The sequence below is a fragment of the Delphinus delphis genome, chromosome 1 (genome assembly GCF_949987515.2).
Source record: "Delphinus delphis chromosome 1, mDelDel1.2, whole genome shotgun sequence".
Taxonomy (NCBI): Eukaryota; Metazoa; Chordata; class Mammalia; order Artiodactyla; family Delphinidae; genus Delphinus; species Delphinus delphis.
The window spans coordinates 131202583-131227194 of record NC_082683.1 but is presented as its reverse complement, the minus strand read 5'-3'; the positions used below and the strand labels follow the sequence as shown (position 1 = coordinate 131227194).

The 24612-nt window shown below is 38.3% G+C and overlaps 1 protein-coding gene across 3 annotated transcripts in view; it reads left to right on the top strand.

Annotated features, from left to right (window-relative positions):
• The window catches only part of COP1 (COP1 E3 ubiquitin ligase), a 272563-nt gene extending 248511 nt beyond the window's left edge, over positions 1–24052 (top strand). Inside the window, exons 18-19 of one of the 3 annotated variants that reach the window (XM_060034406.1) lie at positions 21275–21319; positions 23492–24052. In XM_060034406.1, the coding sequence (XP_059890389.1) occupies positions 21275–21319; positions 23492–23509 (63 nt within the window). In that variant the 3' untranslated portion in view covers positions 23510–24052. The remainder of the gene's footprint in view (positions 1–21274; positions 21320–23491) is intronic. The other 2 variants (XM_060034397.1, XM_060034388.1) reach the window with 2 other exon arrangements.
• Positions 24053–24612: the final 560 nt, after the last annotated feature.

Sequence of the window (24612 nt, the reverse complement as noted above, 5' to 3'; positions counted from 1 at the left end):
GGCCCGCGTACCGCAAAAAAAAAAAAAGATTACTGGAATCAAGTTGCCAGCTTTCCTTCCTCTCCTCTAAATATTAGCTTTGAACCTTTGGGCAAGTTACTAACATTTTCATGCCTCAGTTTGCTCTTCTGTGAAATCAGAACAATGGTATCTTCTACATAATATTGTGGAATAAAATTAGAAAATATATAGAAAGTATTGAGATAGGTGGGGAACTCAAGGTAAATGATTATTGATAAATAATGTTGCTGTCATCTTCAATATTTTATACATTAATCGACATAGCTAGATAGCTACTTGTTTTTAATTGATCAAATATTAATTTTGCAATGTAAAAAATATAATGTCTGCATTTAGATGGTTTACAACCCAGTAAACACAAATATTTTTAAACAAATAACTGTGGTATAAGCCTGAATGAAAGAACTCCTTACAAGATAATTATCCCTGAAAATATTGGTCCTAGAGGGGAGAGATTACTTCCAAATGGGAGAATTATAAAAGGCTTTATGAAGATACTGGCTTTTGTGCTGGTCTTCATAAATACAAAAAGGGTTTCAGAAGGCTTAAGACAATGAAAGGACATATCTGGACAGAAGACCATAAACCAGCATCTGGTTACTACTAACCAGGCATTATATAATAAGTGTTATCTTAATTCAAAATCATCACTATAAATCTTTTAAGTTATATACTTTTGATGTCTGTTTACCAGTGAAATTGAGGTTCAGAGAGGTTAACTGATTTACCCAAGAGAACACAACTGAATAAGGAGTAGTAGAGTTGAAATTTGAATCCACGTCTACCTTACTCCAAAACGCATACTCTTTCTGCTACACTGCCTTCAGGTTGGAGAAAAGTGTGAACAAAGGTGTGGATGAGGGAAACCGTAACAGATGTGTAGGAAATTTTTAATATAGTACACGTAAGAAGTTGGGATAGAAACTCTTGGGGAATGAAGCTGGAGAGATACCAGAGTATACAGTATACAGAGTATACAGAAAAAGAAGTTTGTGCTATCTTCTATAGGGAGTAGTAAGCTGCTAAAGCCCACTGTACAGGGAGATGAGATTATCACATGAGAATATTTTCATAGCAGTTATGTAGAGTACATTGTAATGAGAGGAGATTAGAAGTAGAGAGTTCAGTTAGATAGGTTATTAAACGATTTAATTAGTATTTTTTCTGTATTCGGTTTCCTTTTAAAAATGTTAAAGTTGACCTCACATATTACAAACATGTTTATTTAAAGGTATTTCAATATATTCACTTCAAAAAAATCTTTTGAACTATTTTGAGGATACAGTTATCTCTCACCTACTGGCACACAACTTACATTTTTTATTTTTTTACTTTTTCCAAGAATTTCAGTTGCTGAACTTAATACATTTGAATTGAAGAGTTTCGTTAAGTGTTAGGATTAAGGATGACCCTAGGGCCTGGGGGGTGGGTCAGGGGTTGAGACATCACTGAGGGAATAGAACACCAAGAGTAAATCTAATCCTATCTTCTCCTTGCTACTGACTCCTTGTTATCCATAAATAAAATCCTGACTCTGGTATAAGAGAGTTAGTTTGCATGTTTACCCCAACCTATTGTTCTTATCTCATCAACTAATACACAGGCTGATTCACAATTTCTCATCACCCCAAAGTACCATTTTCTTTCAAACTCATGGCATTTCCATGACCATGTCCCTTTGCCTAAAATATCCTCCATCTTTCCTCTTGAGAAATTTCAACTATTACTCTTCCATGTTCCATTTGTGGCCTTGTCTGTGAAACCTCTCATCTCTCCCACTTTCCTTCTTGCTTCCTCAATTACCCTTTGAACTCTGTATTTCTTATACTATAATAATACACGTAGTAGTTTTCTTTTTAAAAGTCCATTCTAGTTTATAATCTCAAGATCAGACATCATGTCTCATTTATCTTCAGAACTCCAGTACCCAGCACAATGTTTGGCATGTAATATCTACCCTAATGATGATAAATGGATGGATAATGATAGATGAGTTTAAATGGCATGAAATTAATTAACTTTATGGTGAAGCCACTATCATATCCTGAAAGTGCTGGGATAATGGACATTTATTCTCTCTGTAGAAGCAATTTGGTGAATTACCATATCACCTTGGAGATGAGGGAAAGCTTTTTCCAGAAGCTTCTGTCAAAGCTAAGTTCTAAAGGCTGAGTTAGCTCCAGGGACTTGTGCAAAGGCCCTTTATCCTACAGTTTTGACCATTAGGTAGAGTTGCCTCTGAGGTCACTAATATCATCTAATGCCCAAATCTAATAACCTATTATTATTAAACAATCTTTTATCTTCTCATGATTTTTAACAGTTTTGACTACCTTCTCTTTTTTAAAAAGAACTTTCCGTCACTTAAAAACACTTATAAGATGCATTCTATATGCCAGATACATGTGTCTCATTTAATCATAACAACAACTCACGTAGCTCAAGTTTTTCTTTTTTTTTTTTTTTTAAATAAATGTATTTATTTATTTTTATTTTTGGCTGTGTTGGATCTTTGTTGCTGCGTGCGGGCTTTTCTCTAGTTGTGGCGAGCAGGGGCTACTCTTCGTTGCGGTGCATGGGATTCTCATTGGGTGGCTTCTCGTTGCAGAGCACGGGCTCTAGGTGCGCAGGCTTCAGTAGTTGTGGCATGCAGGCTCAGTAGTTGTGACTCACGGGCTCTAGAGTGCAGGCTCAGCAGTTGTGACGCATGGGCTTAGTTGCTCCGCGGCACGTGGAATCTTCCCGGACCAGGGCTCAAACCCGTGTCCCCTGCATTAGCAGGCGTATTCTTAACCACTGTGCCACCAAGGAAGCCCTCAACTTTTTCTCCCTTCCCTTCCCTCTTCCCTCTTCCCTCTTCCCTCTTCCCTCTTCCCTCTTCCCTCTTCCCTCTTCCCTCTTCCCTTTTCCCTTCCCTTAGCTCTGTTAGCTCAGTTTTCATTAGCTCAGTTTTATTTTACAGTTGAGGAGACTGAGATTCAGAGAGGTTTGGTAACTTGTCCAAGATGACATAGTTTGGAAGTGTTAGAGCTTTGAACTCAAGTGTTTCTGACTACAGTGACTGTGTTTATTCCACTCTGCCACTTGAGCTCTCTGTATAGCATAGTTTGTCTGCATATTTTGTTAATTTGACTTTAGGGATACAGATTTAGGCCCATTTCGTTCTGATGGCCAATTACTAATATGTCCCAGAATACAGAAGTGAATTCTGTGGAGCTGCTTTTTTTGGTAAGAGAGGCCGAAAGACCTCTCTTAGGTGATCAAGGGGCTTAGAATTGAATATAAAATATAGCTTGTCACTTTAACAAGGATGAGATTCCAAATTGGAAGTAGAGTTGTTTGATACCCTAAACTCAAACAAGATAAGAAGAGGAAAGAATCAGTAGATAATTACCATACAATTGAACTTCACAGTAATGATGCTAATTTATCTGGAAAGATTTCATATCTAATCATAGTAATTGCTCCAGGGACTCAGAACAGGGAGGTGGGAGATGCTCACTTCTCCTCTATTCTTTTGTACTGTTTGGATTTTTACCACACATGTATTCTGTCTATTCAAGTAAACCATTTTTTTATTTTAAGAGAGAAAGAAGGTATCATAACAGTCCCTGAAGAATGGTGCATTACTGTCCCCATTTTTAAATCCAGCAATCTTGCTAAACTCATCAATTTTAATTACGCATTTCTACATTTTCTTGTATTTTTTATGTACATAATAATATGATCCACAAGTAATGAAAGTTTAATCTACCTTTCCAATTTTGGTACCTTGATACATTTTATTCATTTTGACTTATTCCAATGGCCAGGAGCTTTAGCATAATACTGAATGGAAATGTTGATATCTGGCATCGTTATCTTGTTACTCACCAAAGGGAAAACTTTTGAATATGTCATGATTATATATGATTTCTGCTTTAGGAGTTTTGTAGATACCCTTAGAAGGAAATTTCTTTTTCAGTTGTCAGCTTGTTAAGATTTATTATCATAAATGATAATCAGGTGTCTCTTGTTATTGATTTCTGCTCTAGGTCTGTTTGGTCAGAGACCACACTTGTAAAATTTCATTCTTTTAAATGTACTGAGATTTGTTTAATGGTCTGGCACATAGTCTGTCTTGGTAAATAGTTTACAGGCACTTGAAAAGAATGCGTATTTTTGCCATTTAAGATTTTATGTAAATATTAATTTGTTCAATTTGTTTCCGATACTGTTTTTCATCTTTTATATCTTTTTTGACTTTCTCTCTACTTATTCTTTGAACTATTGACAGAAGAGTGTTGAAATCTGCAAACACAAGTGTGGAGTTATCTGTTCCAATTCAGTTCTGTCAGTTTTTGCTTTGTGTATCTTGAAGCTCTGTTTTACATATATACATATGCATTTAGGATTTTTTTAAGAATTGACCCTTACTTAATTATAAAATACTCTTATTCCTGGTTATGTTCCTTGTCCTGACATCTACCTTTTCTTTTTTCTTCTTTCTTTTTTTTTTTTTTTGGCTTCACCACAAAAAAGCCTGTGAGATCTTAGTTCCCCAACCAGGGATTGAAGGTGGGCCACAGCAGTGAATGCTCCAAGTCCTAACCACTGGACTGCCAGAGAATTCCCAGAAGTCTACTTTTTCTTTTTCTTTTTTTACTTTTATTTTATTTATCAAGTACTAGTTCATTTATTATTTTTAAAAATTTTTATTGGGGGGCTTCCCTGGTGGCACAGTGGTTGAGAGTCCGCCTGCTGATGCAGGGGACATGGGTTCGTGCACCAGTCCGGGAAGAACCCACATGCCGCAGAGCGGCTGGGCCCGTGAGCCGTGGCCGCTGAGCCTGCGCATCCAGAGCCTGTGCTCCGCAACGGGAGAGGCCACAACAGTGAGAGGCCCGCGTACCGCAGAAAGAAAACAAAAACAAAAATTTTTATTGGCGTATAATTGCTTTACAGTGGTGTGTTAGTTTCTGCTTTATAACAAAGTGAATCAGCTATACATATACATATATCCCCATATCTCTCCCCTCTTGCGTCTCCCTCCCATCCTCCCTATCCCACCCTTCTAGGTGGTCACAAAGCACCGAGCTGATCTCCCTGCACTATGCAGCTGCTTCCCGCTAGCTACCTTTACATTTGGTAGTGTATATATGTCCATGCCACTCTCTCACTTTGTCCCAGCTTACCCTTCCTCCTCTCTGTGTCCTCAAGTCCATTCTCTATGTCTGCATCTTTATTCCTGTCCTGACCCTAGGTTCTCTAGAACCATTTTTTCCTTTTTTTAGATTCCATATATATGTGTTAGCATATGGTATTTGTTTTTCTCTTTCTGACTTACTTCACTCTGTATGACAGACTCTAGGTCCATCCACCTCACTACAAATAACTCAGTTTCGTTTCTTTTTATGGCTGAATAGTATTCCATTGTATATATGTGCCACATCTTCTTAATTCATTCATCTGTCGATGGACACTTATGTTGCTTCCATGTCCTGGCAGTTGTAAATAGAGCTGCAGTGAACATTGTGGTACATGACTCTTTGAATTATGGTTTTCTCTGGGTATATGCCCAGTAGTGGGATTGCTGGGTGGTATCGTAGTTCCAATTTTAGTTTTTTAAGGAACCTCCATACTGTTGTCCATAGTGGCTGTATCAATTTACATTCCCAACAACAGTGCCAGAGGGTTCCCTTTTCTCCACACCCTCTCCAGCAATTATCGTTTGTAGATTTTTTGATGATGGCCCTTATGACTGCTGTGAGGTGATACCTCATTGTAGTTTTGATTTGCATTCCTCTAATGATTAGCGATGTTGAGCATCCTTTCATGTGTTTGTTGGCAGTCTGTATATCTTCTTTGGAGAAATGTCTATTTAGGTCAGAAGTCTACTCTTTCAGATATTAGTAGAGCCATCACAGCTTTCTTACAATTAATGTTTGCATGGTATGTCTTCTTCTCGTTTTAAAAATATCTTTTTTTTTAATTTAAAGTGTGTTTCTTATAGACAGTGTAGAGTTGCTCTTGCTCTTTTATCAAGTCTTATCATCTCTGCCTTTTAATTGTAGTATTTAGACCATCTACACTTACTTGTTGGGTATTTGTCTGCCATCTTGCTATTTGTTGTCTATTTGTCCTATCTGTTCTTTGTCCCCGTATTCCTCATTTCCTTTTTTTAATTGAGTATTTATAATTCATTTTATCGCCTTTAATAGCTTATTAGCTGTACTGTTTCTTTTACTTTTCTAGTGGATTCTCTAAGGTTTATAATATTCATGTTTAACTTATCATAGTCTGTCATCAGATTATACCACTTTATATTATGGAAGAACCTTCCAATATACATCTATTTTCCCCTTCTATCCTGTGTACTTTTGCTGTCCTATATGTTTCTTCTGTTTATTATAACATAACATAATGCATTGTTATTTATGCTTTAAACATGCAATTATCTGTTATGAAAACTAAAAAATAAATAAGCAAACATCTTTTATATTTACCCACATATTGATCATTTCAAGCACTCTTCATCATTTTGTTTAAATCTGAGTTTTCATGTGTTATAAGAACTTCCTTTAACAGTTCTTACAGTGCATATCTGCTGCTATTTCAGCTTTAGTTTGTCTCAAAATATCTTTACTTTTAAATAATATTTCTGGGTTGACAGGTGTTTTCTTTCATCATGTTAAAAAGATATATCATATTGGCTTGCATTGCTTCTGATGACAAATTTGTGATCTTGTTCCTCTGTATGTAATTGTTGACCTAAAACAGATTGCCAGTTACTTCTCTAGTAAAAATGGGTTTATGCAGGATCATCAAAGAATTGCAATTCAGAGTTTGCAGCTATGGTGAGTCAAGTGCAAGTCCCCAGCAAAATGGAGAGAACTCTTTTATAGAGGGGAAAAGGAAGTTGTGAGGGCTATAGTAAACAAAGAGTCTTTGTCCTTTTATTGGCTGAGTTGTGACTGTCTCTCATTGGCTGAACTCTTGGCAGGCAAGAAGAAAGAGTCTTTCTTCTTCTTCTTGGGCTCTGCTCTCGTCATAGGGTGTGAGAGCTGCCCCTTCTGGTCTTCCAACTCTATTTTAATTGAGGTTTCTATTTAAGTCTTTTACATTTCCCCCTTTTGATCAAGACCTTTCTGTGAAAGCATTGCTGAACATGAATGAGGTTTTCCAGTTTCAGTAGTTTTTTCCCCTCGACACCAGGAAAGACTTTTCCTGGTTGTAGTGTCTCACACAGAGGGAAAGTGCAGAGACTGTAAATCTATTGAGGTCACATTTGAGTAACAAGGAGAGATAGGAGGGAGACCTCTTAGGCACTTTTTATGTAAAGACCATATGCTGACCAGTCGCTCCCATCAGGAAACATGCACAAGCCTCTTAGATAGCCTTATCCACCAGAGGACAGACAGCAGAAGCAAGAAGGACTACAATCCTGCAGCCTGTGGAACAAAAACCACATTCACAGAAACATAGACAAGATGAAAAGGCAGAGGGCTATGTACCAGATGAAAGAACAAGATAAAACCCCAGAAGAACAACTAACTGAAGTGGAGATAGGCAACCTTCCAGAAAAAGAATTCAGAATAATGATAGTGAAGATAATCCAGGACCTCGGAAAAAGAATGGAGGCAAAGATAGAGAAGATACAAGCAATGTTTAACAAAGACCTAGAAGAATTAAAGAACAAACAAACAGAGATGAACAATACAATAACTGAAATGAAAACTACAATAGAAGGAATCAATAGCAGAATAACTGAGGCAGAAGAACGGATAAGTGACCTGGAAAACAGAATAGTGGAATTCACTGCTGCAGAACAGAATAAAGAAAAAAGAATGAAAAGAAATGAAGACAGCCTAAGAGACCTCTGGGACAACATTGAATGCAACAACATTCACATTGTAGGGGTCCCAGAAGGAGAAGAGAGAGAGAAAGTACCCGAGAAAATATTTGAAGAGATTATAGTCGAAAACTTCACTAACATGGGAAAGGAAATAGCCACCCAAGTCCAGGAAGTGCAGCAAGTGCTGTACAGGATAAACCCAAGGAGAAACATGCCGAGACACATAGTAATCAAATTGGCAAAAATTAAAGACAAAGAAAAATTATTGAAAGTAGCAAGGGAAAAATGATAAATAACATACAAGGGAACTCCCATAAGGTTAACAGCTGATTTCTCAGCAGAAACTCTACAAGCCATAAAGGAGTGGCATGATATACTTAAAGTGATGAAAGGGAAGAACCTATAACCAAGATTACTCTACCGGGCAAGGATCTCATTCAGATTTGATGAAGAAATCAAAAGCTTTACAGACAAGCAAAAGCTAAGAGAATTCAGCACCACCAAACCAGCTCCACAACAAATGCTAAAGGAACTTCTCTAAGTGCGAAACACAAGAGAAGAAAAGGACCTATAAAAACAAACCCAAAACAATTAAGAAAATAGTCAGAGGAACATACATATCGATAATTACCTTAAACGTGAATGGATTAAATGCTCCAGTGAAAAGACACAGGCTTGCTGAATGGATACAAAAACAAGACCCATATATATGCTGTCTACAAGAGACCCACTTCAGTCCTAGGGACACATACAGACTGAAAGCGAGGGGATGGAAAAAGATATTCCATGCAAATGGAAATCAAAAGAAAGCTGGAGTAGCAATACTCATATCACATAAAATAGACTTTAAAAAAAAAGAATGTTACAAAAGACAAGGACGGACACTACATAATGATTAAGGGATCAATCCAAAAAAAGATATAACAATTATAAATATATATGCACCCAACATAGGAGCACCTCAATACATAAGGCAACTGCTAACAGCTGTAAAAGAGGAAATCAACAGTAAGACCCCACTTACACCAATGGACAGATCATCCAAAGTGAAAATAAATAAGGAAAGAGAAGCTTTAAATGACACAATAGACCAGATAGATTTAATTGATATTTATAGGACATTTCATCCAAAACCAGCAGATTACACTTTCTTCTCAAGTGCGCACAGAACATTCTCCAGGATAGATCACATCCTGGGTCACAAATCAAGCCTCAGTAAATTTAAGAAAATTGAAATCATATCAAGCATCTTTTCTGACCACAACTCTATAAGATTAGAAATCAGTTACAGGGGAAAAAACACAAACACATGGAGGCTAAACCCTACGTTACTAAATAACCAAGAGATCACTGAAGAAATCAAGAGGAAATCAAAAAATACCTAGAGACAAATGACAATGAAAACACGATGATCCAAAACCTATGAGATGCAGCAAAAGCAGTTCTAAGAGGGAAGTTTATAGCTATACAAGCCTACCTCAAGAAACAAGAAAAATCTCAAATAACCTTACACCTAGAATGCTAAAGATGCCACCAGAAAACTAGTAGAGCTAATCAATGAATTTGGTAAAGTTGCAGGATACAAAGTTAATTCACAGAAATCTCTTGCATTCCTATACACTAATGATGAAATATCTGAAAGAGAAATAAGGAAACACTCCCATTTACCATTGCAACAAAAAGAATAAAGTACCTAGGAATAAGCCTACCTAGGGAGACAAAAGACCTGTATGCAGAAAACTATAAGACACTGATGAAAGAAATTAAAGATGATACCAACAGGTGGAGAGATATACCACGTCCTTGGATTGGAAGAATCAATAGTGTGAAAATGACTATACTACCCAAAGCAATCTACAGATTCAGTGCAATCCCTGTCAAATTACCAGTGGCATTTTTTACATGAATTAGGACAAAAAATCTTAAAATTTGTATGGAGATACAAAAGACCCCAAACAGCCAAAGCAGTCTTGAGGGAAAAAAACGGAGCTGGAGGAATCAGACTCCCTGACTTCAGACTATACTACAAAGCTACAGTAATCAAGACAATATGGTACTGGCACAAAAACAGAAACATAGATCAATGGAACAAGATAGAAAGCCCAGAGGTAAACATACGCACCTATGGTCAACTAATCTATGACAAAGGAGGCAAGGATATACAATGGAGAAAAGACAGTCTGTTCAATAATTGGTGCTGGGAAAACTGGACAGCTACTGTAAAAGAATGAAATTAGAACACTCCCTAACACCATACACGAAAATAAAGTCAAAATGGATTAGAGAACTAAATGTAAGACCTGACACTATAAAACTCTTAGAGGAAAACATAGGAAGAACACTCTTTGACATAAATCACAGCAAGATCTTTTTTGATCCACCTCCTAGAGTAATGGAAATAAAACCAAAAATAAACAAATGGGACCTAATGAAACTTAAAAGCTTTTGCACAGCAAAGGAAACCATAAACAAGATGAAAAGACAACCTTCAGAATCGGAGAAAATATTTGCAAATGAATCAATGGACAAAGGATTAATCTCCAAAATATATAAACAGCTCATGCAGCTCAATATTAAAAAAACAAACAACCCAATCCAAAAATGGGCAGAAGACCTAAATAGACATTTTTCCAAAGAAAACATACAGATGGCCAAGAAGCACATGAAAAGCTGCTGAACATCACTAATTATTATAGAAATGCAAATCAAAACTACAGTGAGGTATCACTTCACACCAGTTAGAATGGGCTTCATCAGAAAAGCTACAAACAACAAGTGCTGGAGAGGGTGTGGAGAAAAGGGAACCATCTTTCACTGTTGGTGGGAATCTAAACTGATACAGCCACTGTGGAGAACAGTATGGATTTTCCTTAAGGAACTAAGAATAGAATTACCATATGATCTAGCAATCCCACTACTGGGCATATATCCAGAGAAAACCACAATTCAAAAAGACACATGCACCCCAATGTTCATTGCAGCACTATTTACAATAGCCAGGTCATGGAAGCAACCTAAATGCCCGTCAACAGACGAATGGATAAAGAAGATGTGGTACATGTATGCAATGGAATATTACTCAGCCATAAAAAGGAACGAAACTGGGTCATTTGTTGAGACGTGGATGGATCTAGAGACTGTCATACAGAGTGAAGTAAGTCAGAACGAGAAAAACAAATATCGTATATTAACGCATGTATATGGAACCTAGAAAAATGGTACAGATGAACCGGTTTTCCGGGCAGAAATTAAGACACAGATGTAGAGAACAAACGTATGGACACCAAGGGGGGAAAGCCGTGGGGGGGCTGTGGTTGAGGGGGTGATGAAATGGGTGATTGGGATTGACATGTATACACTGGTGTGTATAAAACTGATGACTATTCGGAACCTGCTGTATAAAGAAAAAATTGTGATCAAATGTATTCTAATGGAAAGAAGCAAAAATAGACCATACTTACTGTCTAAATTATATAATAATTTAATGAAAAAAAAGGAAAGACCAGGGCTTCCCTGGTGGCGCAGTGGTTGAGAGTCCGCCTGCCGATGCAGGGGACACGGGTTCGTGCCCCTTTCCGGGAAGATCCCAGATGCTGCGGAGTGGCTGGGCCCGTGAACTATGGCCGCCGAGCCTGCGCGTCCGGAGCCTGTGCTCCGCAACGGGAGAGGCCACAACAGTGAGAGGCCCGCGTACCGCAAAAAATAAAAATAAAAAAAGAAAAGAAAAGACCATATGCTATCAAGATCATAGACATTGGAGATCATCTGAAGTTTTATGTCATCATCAAAGGTTGTGCAGGCAAATTTCCAACAGGCCTGGTCCAGATATCTTGGGAAAGCTGTTTCATCAGATATCATCTGCTTCAGTTCTGGGAAATCTTTACTTTCAGGTCACCAGATGATATACAGGTCCAGTTAGGGTTTGGTACTTTTTTTGTTGTTGTGTCACGTGAATCAAGAGTCTATTCCCTGGGGTTTGGCAGCACAAGGGTTGTTTAGTAGTACCTGATAGGGGACTTTCCAGCAAGGTTGAAGAGCGTCTTTCTGGGAGGTATCTTTTCCAATAGATGAAATCTCTGTGTTGCAAAGTGTGATGCTTAAGGCCTTCATCTTCTGGGAGCACATTGTGAAAAGACTGCTGTACTAAAACATGGTTAGTTTTAATAGAAACAATTGAGTATCTTTCCTTTTATCAGTTTTGGGTAAAGAAGCAGGAGCCAAGGGCATTGAGCATCCTATGACTATCTCAAAGGGTGAGAGTTTTTGAGTTCCAAAAGGGAGTGGATCTAAGATTTAGAAAGACCAATGACAGTGCTTTTGGCTAAGGAATTTGGAGGGCCTTTATGAATTTTTCCAGTTTAGTCTTAGTAATGCCATTAGTGCATTCGACTAAACCAGAGGATTTACAGTGGTAAGTGCAGTGAAAGTGTTGTCAAACCAGCCAAGCAGTGCAGACTTGTTGAAATACCTAACCAGTATAATGGGCTCCTTGATCATTATGAAGTTCAAGAGGAGTTCCCCAGGTAGGGATAATCTTTTCCAAGAGCACTTTAGCCACAAAAGAGGCAGTAGCCTGTCTGTAAGAAAAGGCTTCAGTCCAGTGTGAAAAAATACAGACCATGACTAAAATATATTTATTTCCACAAGACAAAGAAAGTTGTATGAAATCCACTTGCCAGACCTTGAATGGTCCATTAGGTAGTCTGAAATGTGTGGGAGCAGTATGAACAGGCTACCCTGTGTTGTATTTTAGACAAGTGGGACAAGTGAGTTAGGCACTTTTTGCAGCCTTTTTAATGTTTTCCCCACCAATATTGATTAATGAATGCTATTATTTTATCAATAAACCAATAGTTTAATGCATGTACAGTGGTCTGGAGTGGGAATTTTAGAGTCTCCAATAGGACTGGATTGTTACCTGGTCCAAACCAGAGGTTTCTTTTTTTATTAAACTAATAACTTTAATTTCCAATCTTATTTTTCCTTTTCTGAGGTCAATTGTTGGGCTTCTCTAGCCAGTTTTTCTAAGTTATCATTTGTAGAAATGTCCCTTTGGACCATGACAGGGGTTTCACTGCTCTTGGTTCCTTTAAAGACAGCATACCTCATTAAACGGGATCCCACAATGATTTTTTTGGTGGCCGTAATGGCTATAAGGCAAAGAAGTTATCCCCATTCCACAGGGTCCAGTTGCTGCCTATAATACCCTCTGGGTTGGTGGTGGTCCCTGTGTTATGGGGTGAATACCCCAAGGACATTTCTTTTTTTTTTTTTTTAAATTATTTTATTTATTTTTGGCTACGTTGGGTCTTCGTTGCTGTGTTCAGGCTTTCTTTAGTTGCAGCGAGTGGGGCTGCTCTTCGTTGCAACAAAAAGAATGCGCGGCTTCTTTGCGCGGGCTTCTCATTGCGGTGGCTTCTCTTGCTGTGGAGCATGGGCTCTTGGCGTGCAGGCTTCAGTAGTTGTGGCACTCAGGCTCAGTAGTTGTGACTCGGAGTCTCTAGAGCACAGGCTCAGTAGTTGTGGCGCACGGGCTTAGTTGTTCCGCGGCATGTGGGAATCTTCCCGGACCAGGGCTCGAACCCGTGTCCCCTGCATTGGCAGGTGGATTCTTAACCACTGTGCCACCAGGGAAGCCCCATTTCCTTCCTTTTCACAAACAAAAAGGAAAAAGGGAATCTGGTAATTGGGATGCCCAAGGGTAGGTAGGTTCATCAAACTCTCCTTTAAGGCCTTAAAGGCTATGTCATCCAGTTTTTCCCATAAAATTGGTTCAGGGTTGTTGCTGTTGTCAAGTAAAACATATAGAAGTTTGGCCATAAGAGAGAAATTTGAAATCCAGCTTTGGCAGTAACCAACTAGACTGAGTTTGGGGTTTTGATAAACTTAGGACACCGTGAAACCTTCTGGATCTAGGTGTAGCCCTTCTTCTAATATTAGATACCCTAAATATTGAGTCTTCATCTGGGCAAACTGCAATTTTTCCTTGGCAGCCTTATGTCCCTTTTATGCTAAAAGCTTTTGCAAGTGGATGCTATCTTGTGAGGAGGCTTGAGAAGAAGAGTAAAGAAGCAAATCATCCATATATTGCAACAAAGTAGAACCTCTAGGGAACTTTATATCATGCAGATCAGCCTCCAGGATTTGTGAGAAGTAAGGACATTCAGTAAAACCTTGAGCAAGCATTACTGCCCAGGTGAGTTGTTTTTCTTCACAAGTAAAGGCAAAATGGTATTGGCTAGCTTCAACTGGAATACTAAAGAATGCATTATATAAATCTGTTACAGTAAAGAATCTGCTTCCAGTGGGAATGGATGTTAGTAACATACGAGAGTTAGGAACAACAGAGCATGGAGGGATAACAACATTGTTTATCACTCAAAAGTCCTAGACAAAACCCCACCCTCTGCCCTTAGGTTTTCTCACCAGTAAAATGGGAGTATTACAGAAACTAGTACAAGGGATAATGAGACCTTGAGCCTTGTAATCTATCAGGGATTTTATGCCTTGAAGAGCTTCTTTACTTAAAAGATATTGGTTAATTTGGAGGAGAGGTTTTGAGGAATCTGTTTGAATCTTGATGGGAGGTGCGCTGTGAATTTTGCCAATATTATTTAGAGATTTTGCCTATAAGTAGGGTGTTAGCTGATTCAGTAGTGATAGATGATCAGTGTTTCCAGGGTCAGCTCTAGTACCATCAGAAATGGAACAAATAAAAGATGTCAGAGTCATTTGTTTTTTGGGGTTTTTTAAATAAATAAATATATTTATTTAGTTAGTTAGTTAGTTATGACTGTGTTGGGTCTTCGTTGCTGTACGTGGGCTTTCTCTAGTTGCAGTGAGCAGGAGCTACTCTATGTTGTGGTGCGTGGGCTTCTCTTGTTGAGGAGCACCGGCTCTAGGTGCGCGGGCTTCAGCAGTTGTGGCTCACGGGCTCTAGAGCGCAGTCATAGTAGTTGTGGCACGTGGGCTCAGTAGTTGTGGCTCACGGGCTGTAGAGCGCAGGCTTAGTAGTTGTGGCACACGGGCTCAGTAGTTGTGGCTCGTGGGCTTTAGAGCACAGACTCAGTAGTTGTGGTGCACGGGCTTAGTTGCTCTGCAGCATGTGGGATCTTCCCAGAGCAGGGCTCAAACCTGTGTTGCCTGCATTGGCAGGCAGATTCTTAACCACTGTGCCACCAGGGAAGTCCCTCATTTGGTTTTTATAAAAGTAAATTTAGGGATTTCAAAAGTTCCCTATAATGGCCATTGATGTTCTAAATTGTCTTTGGTTAGGTTGGTCCATTTAGTTAAAAATGTGCATGAAGGGCTTCCCTGGTGGCGCAGTGGTTGAGAGTCCGCCTGCCGATGCAGGGGACATGGGTTCATGCCCTGGTTCGGGAGGATCCCACATTGCCGCGGAGTGGCTGGGCCCGTGGGCCATGGCCGCTAGGCCTGCGCATCCGGAGCCTGTGCTCCTCAACGGGAGAGGCCGCAGCAATGAGAGGCCCGCATACCACAAAAAAAAAAAAAAAATGCTTGAAGAAGGACCTTGGTTTTTAAATATAAAATTGGCCAGAGTCCCCTCAGGGCAGGGGACACCCTCAAAATATTTAGGTAACTGGGATCCAAGTTTTTCTCTAGAATAAAAGAATAATTTTCAAACAGCTCAAATAGCTCAAACAGCCTGCAGACATGATACCAGCCAGTCCTAAGGGAGCAGTCTGGTACAGAAGGAGCCAGGCTGAAGACTGCACAGCTCTAATGAAACAGCCTAATTCTGAAGGAGGCAGGCTGAAAGCTTAATAGCACAGTTCCACTAGAGCAGCCCAATCCTGAAGGAGTCAGGCCAAAGGCTTAACTGGCACAGTTCCAATGAAACACCCCCTGTTCCAAAAGGAACAGACTGAAGGCTCGCAGTTTTTGCCAGGACAGCATGATTTCAATAATCAGCCCAAAGTGCCAAATGAGTACTTACCTACAGAACAGGCACTTAAGCAGAAAGGACAAAGCCTTACAATATATCCTGAATAAAACCTTGTGAGCTTCAAAACCACAAAGAGGGTGCAAGCTCAAATCCAAGAGAAAAACTTACCCTCAAACCCCAAGGTCTGCAAGAAAAGCAGTTAGTGACAATGGGTTCAGTGTGGGTACTGTACCTATTTGCTCACCAGCCTTGGAGTTGTTGCGGGGGTCTTGTCTGGATCCCCATATGGGCCACTGAAATGTTGACCTGAAACAAATAGACCGTCAGTTATTTCTCCAGCAAAAGTGGGTTTATGCAGGATCACAGAATTGCAATTCAGGGTCTACAGTCATGGCAAGGCACATGCAAGTTCCCAGCAAAAACGGAGAAGAGAACTCTTTTATAGAAGGGTAGAGGAAGTTGGGGGAGCTATAGTAAACAAAGAGTCCATGACTTTTTCTTAGCTGAGTTGTGACGGTCTCTCATTGGCTGAGCTCTTGCCAGGCAAAAAAGGGAGTCTTTCTTTTTCCTGCTGGGCTCTGCTATCATCATCATAGGATGTGGGAGCTCCCCCTTCTAATCTCCCTACATAATGTGTCCTTTTTTTCTCTGGCAGTTTTCAAGATTTTCTCTTTTTCACTCATTTGTAGTAGTTTATGATGTGATGTCTTAACGTGGTGCTGTGCTTTTTTCCCACTGGAATATTGAGCTTCTTAGATTGTGGGTTTACAGTTTTCAAATTTGGAAAATTTTTAGTCTTATATCTTCATATACCTTTTCTGCCCCTTCTTCTTTGTTTGGGATTCCAATTACACATTTACCAGATTGTATATTGTCCTACTGTTCACTCAAATACTAATCTTTTTTTTCTTTCTTTCTTCCCAGCCTTTTTTCCCTCTGCTTCAGTTGGGATTTTGTTTTTTCTGTGTTGTCACATTTATTGGTGTTTTATTCTTCACTGTTTTAACTATTGTTATGCCCACCCAATTAATTTTTCATTTCAGATACTGTACTTTTCAGGTGGAGAAATTCCATTTGGTTTTTATACTTCTGTCTTCCATTTCTCTTCTCATTAAGTTCATTGTTTCCTTTTAAATATTGGAATATAATTATACTTGCTTTAAAAGTCCTCATTTGCTACTTTTATAGTCTTTGTCGTTTCTAGATCTGTTTCTGTTCATTGAATTTTTCCTCGTTATAGGTCATGCTTGTTGCCGCTTGAATGCTGCACATTGTGAATGCTTTATTGTTGAATGTCTAGATTTTGTTGAATTTTTTTAAGAGTATTGAAGTTTGTTTTGACAGAAAGTTAAGTTTTTGGAGATAAACTTGATTCTTTTGACACTCTTTATTAGGATGACTCTAAAGTAGCAATTAGCAAAACTTTTTCTTAAAGGACTAATATTTTAGTCCTTGCAATTAAATATTGCAAATATTTTACACTTTGCAGGCCATATGGTCTTTGTTGCAGTTCCTCAGTTCTGCTACTGTAGTGCAAGAGCAGCTATAGACAATATATACCCTCAGTCCTTGGTATGCACAGGAATTGGTTTAAGGACCCCTGACAGATACCAAAATCTGTGGATGGTCAAGTCTTTTATATAAAATGGCATAGTATTTACATATAATCTAGCACATCCTCCTGTATACTTTAAGTCATCTCTGAATTATTTATAATACCTAATAGAACGTAAATACTATGTAAATAGTTGTAAATGAAATGTAAATAGTTGCCAGCAAATAGCAAATTCAAGTCTTGCATTTTGGAACTGTCTAGATTTTTTTTTTTCAAAATATTTTTGATCCACCGTTGGCTAAATCTGCAGATGTGGAACCAGAGGGCCAACTGTAAACTAATGACCATGGCTGGGTTCTACTAAAACTGAAATACAAAATACAGGCAGTGGGCTGGATTTGGTCCACAGGATCAGTTTGCTGATCCCTGGTCTAGAGAAACATTTGCCTTAAGGCTAGTTTAGCCCTACTGATAAGGCATGACCCTTCTGGGGACTCTGCTAAATGCCCTGAATGTTCATTGAGGGCACTGAATGTTCTCTTCAGTCTGGTTGGTCAGAACTCAAACATCTCCTAACCCTGTGTGAACTCTGGCATTTGATAATGTTGTAGGTTCTCAGTAGTTGTACTTTCCCTGTTCATTGTTATTTGCCTGGTCTTGTGTAGTTTCACCCTGTGAACACACAGTTGTTTATTCTGATGTACAATCAAGGGGACCCCAGTACAGATTCCTGGAACTCTACTTTTAAGTAGCTTTCTCTTCTGTGGTACTTTGCCCTACAAATTCCAGCTGCCCTACAGATACTCTGTGCTTATACCTCTGTCTCCTCAACTTAGTCTGCTATGGTCTGCTCAGATTCCTCTGTGCTCTATTTGGATTCCCCTTCCCTTGCTATGTGTTCCAGAAACTGCCTCCAAGCAGAAAGCCAGGGGGATTATAGGACTGACCTGTTGTGTTTCTCCTCTTGTAGTGATCACAGTCCAGTACTGCCTGTTGTCCAGTCGTGTCTTATGTATTTTGTTCAGTTTTCTAGTTGCTTAAAGTAGGAGAGCAAATCCATTCCATTTATTCTATCACAGCCAGAAATAGAAGTGTTTTTAATTACATATTCATATATCTAGTGAAATTGCTTCACATTTAAAATCAATTATCTCTAGGAATAAATCCTCCAGTTGCAAACTAAGTGAATAATTGTTAATTCTCAACTTGCTCAGGATTTTAATGTAGTAGCTATAATGGCACTTTTGTAGGCAAGCTGGCAAAGAGGAAACTGTTCCAGTGGATGCTAGTTTTGTTTTAGTATAAGTGGACATATATCTCTGACTTTATAAGCAAGTTGGTATATGTTTATGTATGTGTCTTCTGCTTTTATAAAAAACTTGCTGCTAATTTTTCCATTGTCTTTTCTTAATCTCTTTATCTTAAGAAGAAAATAGTAGTTGCATTATTATCTTAACCTTGAGGAGGGCTTTGCAGCAAAACTGCCTGTTTCCAAGAAAGAGGGAGAAAATAATGAGAATTACTGGCTGGCATTTTAATTTTATTTTGCAAGTAAAAGCAACCTATTCAACCAGAACTTACATTAGGGCTCTGGCAGGGTACAGCTACAGCTAAGAATTACTAGTCATGCAAAATGCAAACAAGAATTACTCAAAACCTACAGTGATAACCTTGTACATATCACTTCTGTACCTCTATGCTAAAGTAAAATACCTGGTTTTGTTTTTCTGTTGCATGTAAAAATTCATTTATCTTAAGCTGATATCTAACTATCTGAAAGACAGTTTAATCCTAAATCCCTTTTTAATAAGTTCATGGTCTTTGGAGGGAGGGGCATACTGAGAAGTGAAGCTATTATTTTTCTTTCATTGTTTGTTAATTTGAATAGTTTTGAGTGTTTCTAAAATTTCCTTGGACACTCTGTCACCTATATGTTAGTCCTAAAAGACGATTCCAACTGGGCAATCACTTTCTGCATTGGCTTATTTGTAAATGAGATATTTATCTGTCTCCACAGGAAAAGGTGTTTAGAGTTAACTCTGGTAGCACCTAATATGGCCACCTCTTAATGCCATAATAGTCCTTGGGTTATAAAAAGACGTCGTTTATTTATGTTGGGTAGTCATCAGATGTCTTCCTTCTTGGGTTTAGTGTAGTAATTGTACAGACTTCAAATCCCTCTTATGTGATCTAACTAGATTTTTTTTAATATGTATTGAGCATACTCTTTCATACTGTATGATAATATATCACATTTTTCACACATTCTTCCACTAAGAATTACAAATTTATGTCATGAAAAGAAGACCCAAGGATATAGACCTGTGTATTTTCTGCTGTGTTTGTGAAGAGTGGGTAGTCATGTAGCAATGTGATAGGTTCAGGGGTGTGAGGTAATTGCACTCAGGAGTAGTAAGCCGCAGGGAAACTTGGCAAGGCCTGTTTATTTGGATTCTTTGTAGCATTCCTTTGTCGTTGGAGATAAGGATGCTCCTTTACTCTGATTATAGGGAGGGCACCTCCCACATGAGGGTTTTATGACCTGTTTTAGGGGAAAAGGGTGAGGGATATGGGAGGTCAGAGTGACCTTCCTGCTTCTGCCATTTTCTCAAACTCCTTTGGCTTGAAATATTCAATATGCCACGGTACCATATTTGGGGGTTGTGTGTTCCAAACTCCATCATCAGCAATTCCCATGCCCACCTCCAGAAGAAACGTATGTCTTTATTCCTTCTTGATACAACTGACCATTGATGCTATCACCACTGACTGCATTCAAGGAATATTTTGATCCCCCAAATTTGGGGGTTAGTAGAAGAAATTATTTATTTCCTCTTCACCAGTAGCAACAAGGTGAACATTTTTCAAAAGTAACTCTACTAGGAATCAAAGAGAAAGTTAAAAGATAGGAATGTAGAAGTTTGTAGAGCACAGATGCCTTGTATCAAAGAAACTAAGGTTTAACTCAAGTTGGCTGAAATAACTTTCCCAGAATACAGATCAAGAGTGTTCTGTCTTCTCTTCATCACTTTCTGATGAAACCTGTAGGGTATTCAGACAGATCCTATCCTTCAGTGAAGTTTGACCACTTTCTCTGTTTTTGAAAGCTATTATTTGGGCTTGGTCTTCCCATCAGCCATATGGCCTCTATGGCAGTTTTGAGTCTGTTTACCTCCTTCTGGCCGCCTGCTCTTAAAAGCGAAAAGACTTGTCTATACTCCCAAGCTCAGAGCCTATTAGACTCTGTTTCCAATGGAAGGCATGTCCTAGCTCTTCCTACTCAATGAGATTCTCTCTGGTAAACTCAGTCTTGTCTATTTCTTTTTCTACCCTTTCTACCTTCCAGAGATAGTTTTTTCTTAAGGCTTAGAATATTTTTAAAAATATGTTACCACATGCATTCTATTTCAGGTAATCACCAAGGTTGTTAAAAATGCATATAGTGAGTGATAGAATAATTAAAAAGAAAGATAGCCTTCTTTCTCCCAGATGAATATTCACATTCTGTTTTATTTTGTTTTTCTAATACCAAATAGCTAGCAATAGAGATTTATGCCAATTACTGGTGTCTTATGGGAGAAAGTGAATGAAGGGGGAGTTTTCTGTGGAAAGGATTGTGTACTTTGTTTTTCTCAAGTTATTCTTATTTTTATTTCAGTCTTTGTTTCTCTTGGCTTTCCTCCTAGTGGCAATCTGTTTCTCTTTTATTTTTCTTTACATTTAAAAGTTTCCTACTCTGCTTCCAACTTAATTGTTTTTATTAAAACTTAATCCTCAAAATATTGGATTTTGTATTTATAATTCGTAGTTAAAAACATGTTAAAGTTGGTTTTCCAGTTTAGATTGTATTGGCGTCTTAGGGTGAAGTGAAGAAAGAAGGATGAAGATTAAATTATTCTCCTGGACTGCCCTCCAGGAAATCCTTCTCTATACTCTAAAAGTTCTTGTTCTTTTCTAGGAGTCCAATGTGCTGATTGCTGCTAACAGTCAGGGTACAATTAAGGTAAGCTATTTTATACATCTCCATTTTTAGGCTATAACAGACTATAACTATAACATGGAAATGTAGAGTTGTACTAAGCCTTAGAGAGCATGCCAAATCATGGGTCTCTGTCTGCTTGGAAATGGCTTTGATTGAAGGGGAAAAGAATAGGTAGCTTGCAACTATGGGGAAGATGATAGTACTTGTTAGAGGTTATACGAATGCTGAAGAGATTGAAAGGCGGTCAGGATGAAAAACAGATGAAGACTGTTAAGCATTCACAGTGGGGCGAGCACTGCTGAGCTTCTGTCACGCCAGTGCAGCTGCCCCACAGGGTGTTCAGGGAACAAGATCCAAGATACAGCATCAGATGCTTAGACGTTCACCAGGTTTTAAAATGTCTTACTCTGATTTTACTCTTCTCTTCCTCGCGTTTCTCTTCCTTCTCTTCCATGACAAGGAGATTTTTGCTCAGTTGCTAGGGAAAGAAAAGGTATTCTAGTGTTCCGTTGAAAATTGATTGATCATGTGATCATGCCATTGGTGTAATCTGAAAACTTTCATGTCTCTTTGCTCACAGTCTCATTCCCAAATTCATACATAGTTTTCCACATACTTTTCTTCGTAGTTAGGAGTTCAAGGAAATAAAAATTTTATCTAGTTATACCATTGGATATTCAGCACTTGGGCACAATACATTGGATAAATAAATCCTGAGCTAAGCAGTGAGCTTTTAAACAAAACACCATTTTGGAGGAGGTTTTTAGTACCTGGGTTTGATTAGCACTTATTCTGTGGGTACCAGTTCTTTCCACATATTCTCTGCTGATACAGAAGTGTCAGGATGCATTTTTAAAAATAATATGTATCTATTTTCCTGCCAGTTAGCATTAATTTTGCCATGGCTTCCTTCCACTCATCCTGAACGGAGAATGACCCAGCAACCAAGAGAGCAAATCCAAGCCTCACACATTGTCCTACAGAGATGAAATGAGCAAACTCAAAGCAGAACTGCACTGTTAGCTAGTCAAATTAATTTACATGGTATACTTCTTTTTATGCAGCCAGTTTCTCTATTTGGAAAGCCTCATTAGAGAGCCAAGGCTGTGTTCTGGAAGCCTCAAGCAAGATGGTAGAAGGTCTTGGAATCTCTGTTTTAAGTGGCTCTCTATAGTCTCTCAGTTTTTCTTTATTCTCATGGCAAGACATGTATTGAAAAAGCTGTACTGTATTCTTCAACAAGTTTGGCCTTTGAGGCAATTGGGATTGCTAATGTTTCTACAGAAAGCTCAAAGCTACATACACACTTATAGGGTCTCAGCGACAAATCTAAGATTTTTGTTCAATAGCATTGACCTCTTATGTAAAGTAGCCTGCTTGGCAAATGTAAAGACAAAAAGCATTATGAAAGCACAGATATAAGTCAGGCCTTAGCACGGCAGAAGATAAGTTGCTCCTTTAATTCTTTGCCACCTAGAATTACAGTCTCCATCTAACATAATCCTTTTTGACAGTGCTCATAATTGTCCGCATGTTCGATGTCCTTTCTCAGCCATTTCTTCTACTCCTTTTATAACTGATCATTGCTTCTTCTTTATTTTATTTATTTTTTATACATCTTTATTGAAGTATAATTCTTCTTATTTTTAGTTTTAGCACAACTTTTTTGTATGATAAGGTACTACTCTAAGTCTAATAGCTAACAAAATATCTCAACATCCAGATGCTTGACTAGAAAATAAATTAAGCAATAGGAAAAGACAAGATTTTAGGTCCTGTATACCTTGATCACTATAAAATGTTTATCAGTGCAAGAAATAAGTGGATTAAAATTCTAAACAGCAGTACTTAAACTTTTTCTTATGAATGTGGAAAGATACCAACATAATATTCCAAAATGTTATATTCATGCTATGGATCAGTCAGGTCATTTATCTGTGTTTTATGTAGTTTATCTTGAAGGCTCCTTTGTTGACTGTGGAGATAACTAATCTGAAAGAGTTCATGCAGCTACTGAATTGAAAGTAAGAATGGATTCATGTCTGATCCCTTCAAATTCTTTGATTTTAGCCAAAGCAGTTGGGAAAAGTCTACTTGATTTGGTTCTCCATTTACAATATAATAAAGACTGATTAAACTCTTCCTATATTTTAAAACTATTTTATTATACTGATTCTTCTTTCTCCCTATTAGGTGCTAGAGTTGGTATGAAGGGTTTACTCAAGTTGAATTGTACTTGATCCGGCTGAAATACATCTGCAGCTGACAATAAGAGAAGACAGAAACTGTCGTGTGATGTCTCTCCCCAAAGTCATCATGGGTTTTGGATTTGTTTTGAGTATTTTTTTTTCTTTTCCTTTTTTTCCCTCCTTTATGACCTTTGGGACATTGGGAATACCCAGTGAACTCTCCACCATCCATGTAACTCTATGGACTTTGCTGCTGTTGGTGGTATGGTTATCTAATTTTTGTGATAGGGAAACAAATTCTTTTGAATAAAAATAAATAACAAAAAATAATAAAAGTTTATTGAGCCACAGCTGAACTGGGAAACTTTTTGTCCAATGTGGCAAGAGATAATTTTATCTTTTCAAGAAGTAGCACACATGAACTATAGTATAATATACTGATGAATAATTTTTAAGGTCCATATTTCCCCACCTCTTCGGAATTATGCATATCAACATAAAGTATATGGATTCTTTCTGTGAATTTAATGTTTACAGTAGGTAGAAAGATTAATTACTTTATGAAGTTCTCTCTTCATTCTCTGACCAGATTTATATTATCAGCAAGTACCAGATTCCTCAGTCCCTCTGGATCTGGCCAAGGGTCTAACATTTTGACCTGTTGAGACCACATTCAAACAGAAAGGGAATATCAGTCTGTGACAGCTATCTCTGTCTTTTCCTTTGAAATGTTACCCATAAGGCCCTAAATAAACCCTAAATGTACACAAACCAACTTATTTTATAAAATCATGGCTATCAGATAGTCATAGGTATTAGTACCATCATGGGGTGATCAACTTTGAGCAAAGGTCAGCAAACTTTTTCCATAAAGGGCCAGATAGTAAATATTTTAGGCTTTGCAGGTCATATGGTCTCTGCCACAACTACACAACTCTGCCATTGTGGCAGAAAAGCGGCCACAGACAGACCATATATAAACAAATGGGCATAAGCTGTTTATGAAATAGGTGGAGGCCCACAGACCATGGTTTGCCAGGCTCTCACTTAGAGGAAAAGAAATTGAAGCCCTATTATCCAAATTTCCAAGCCATATAATCTCTTAGACTGTCTAGTTAGTTTCAC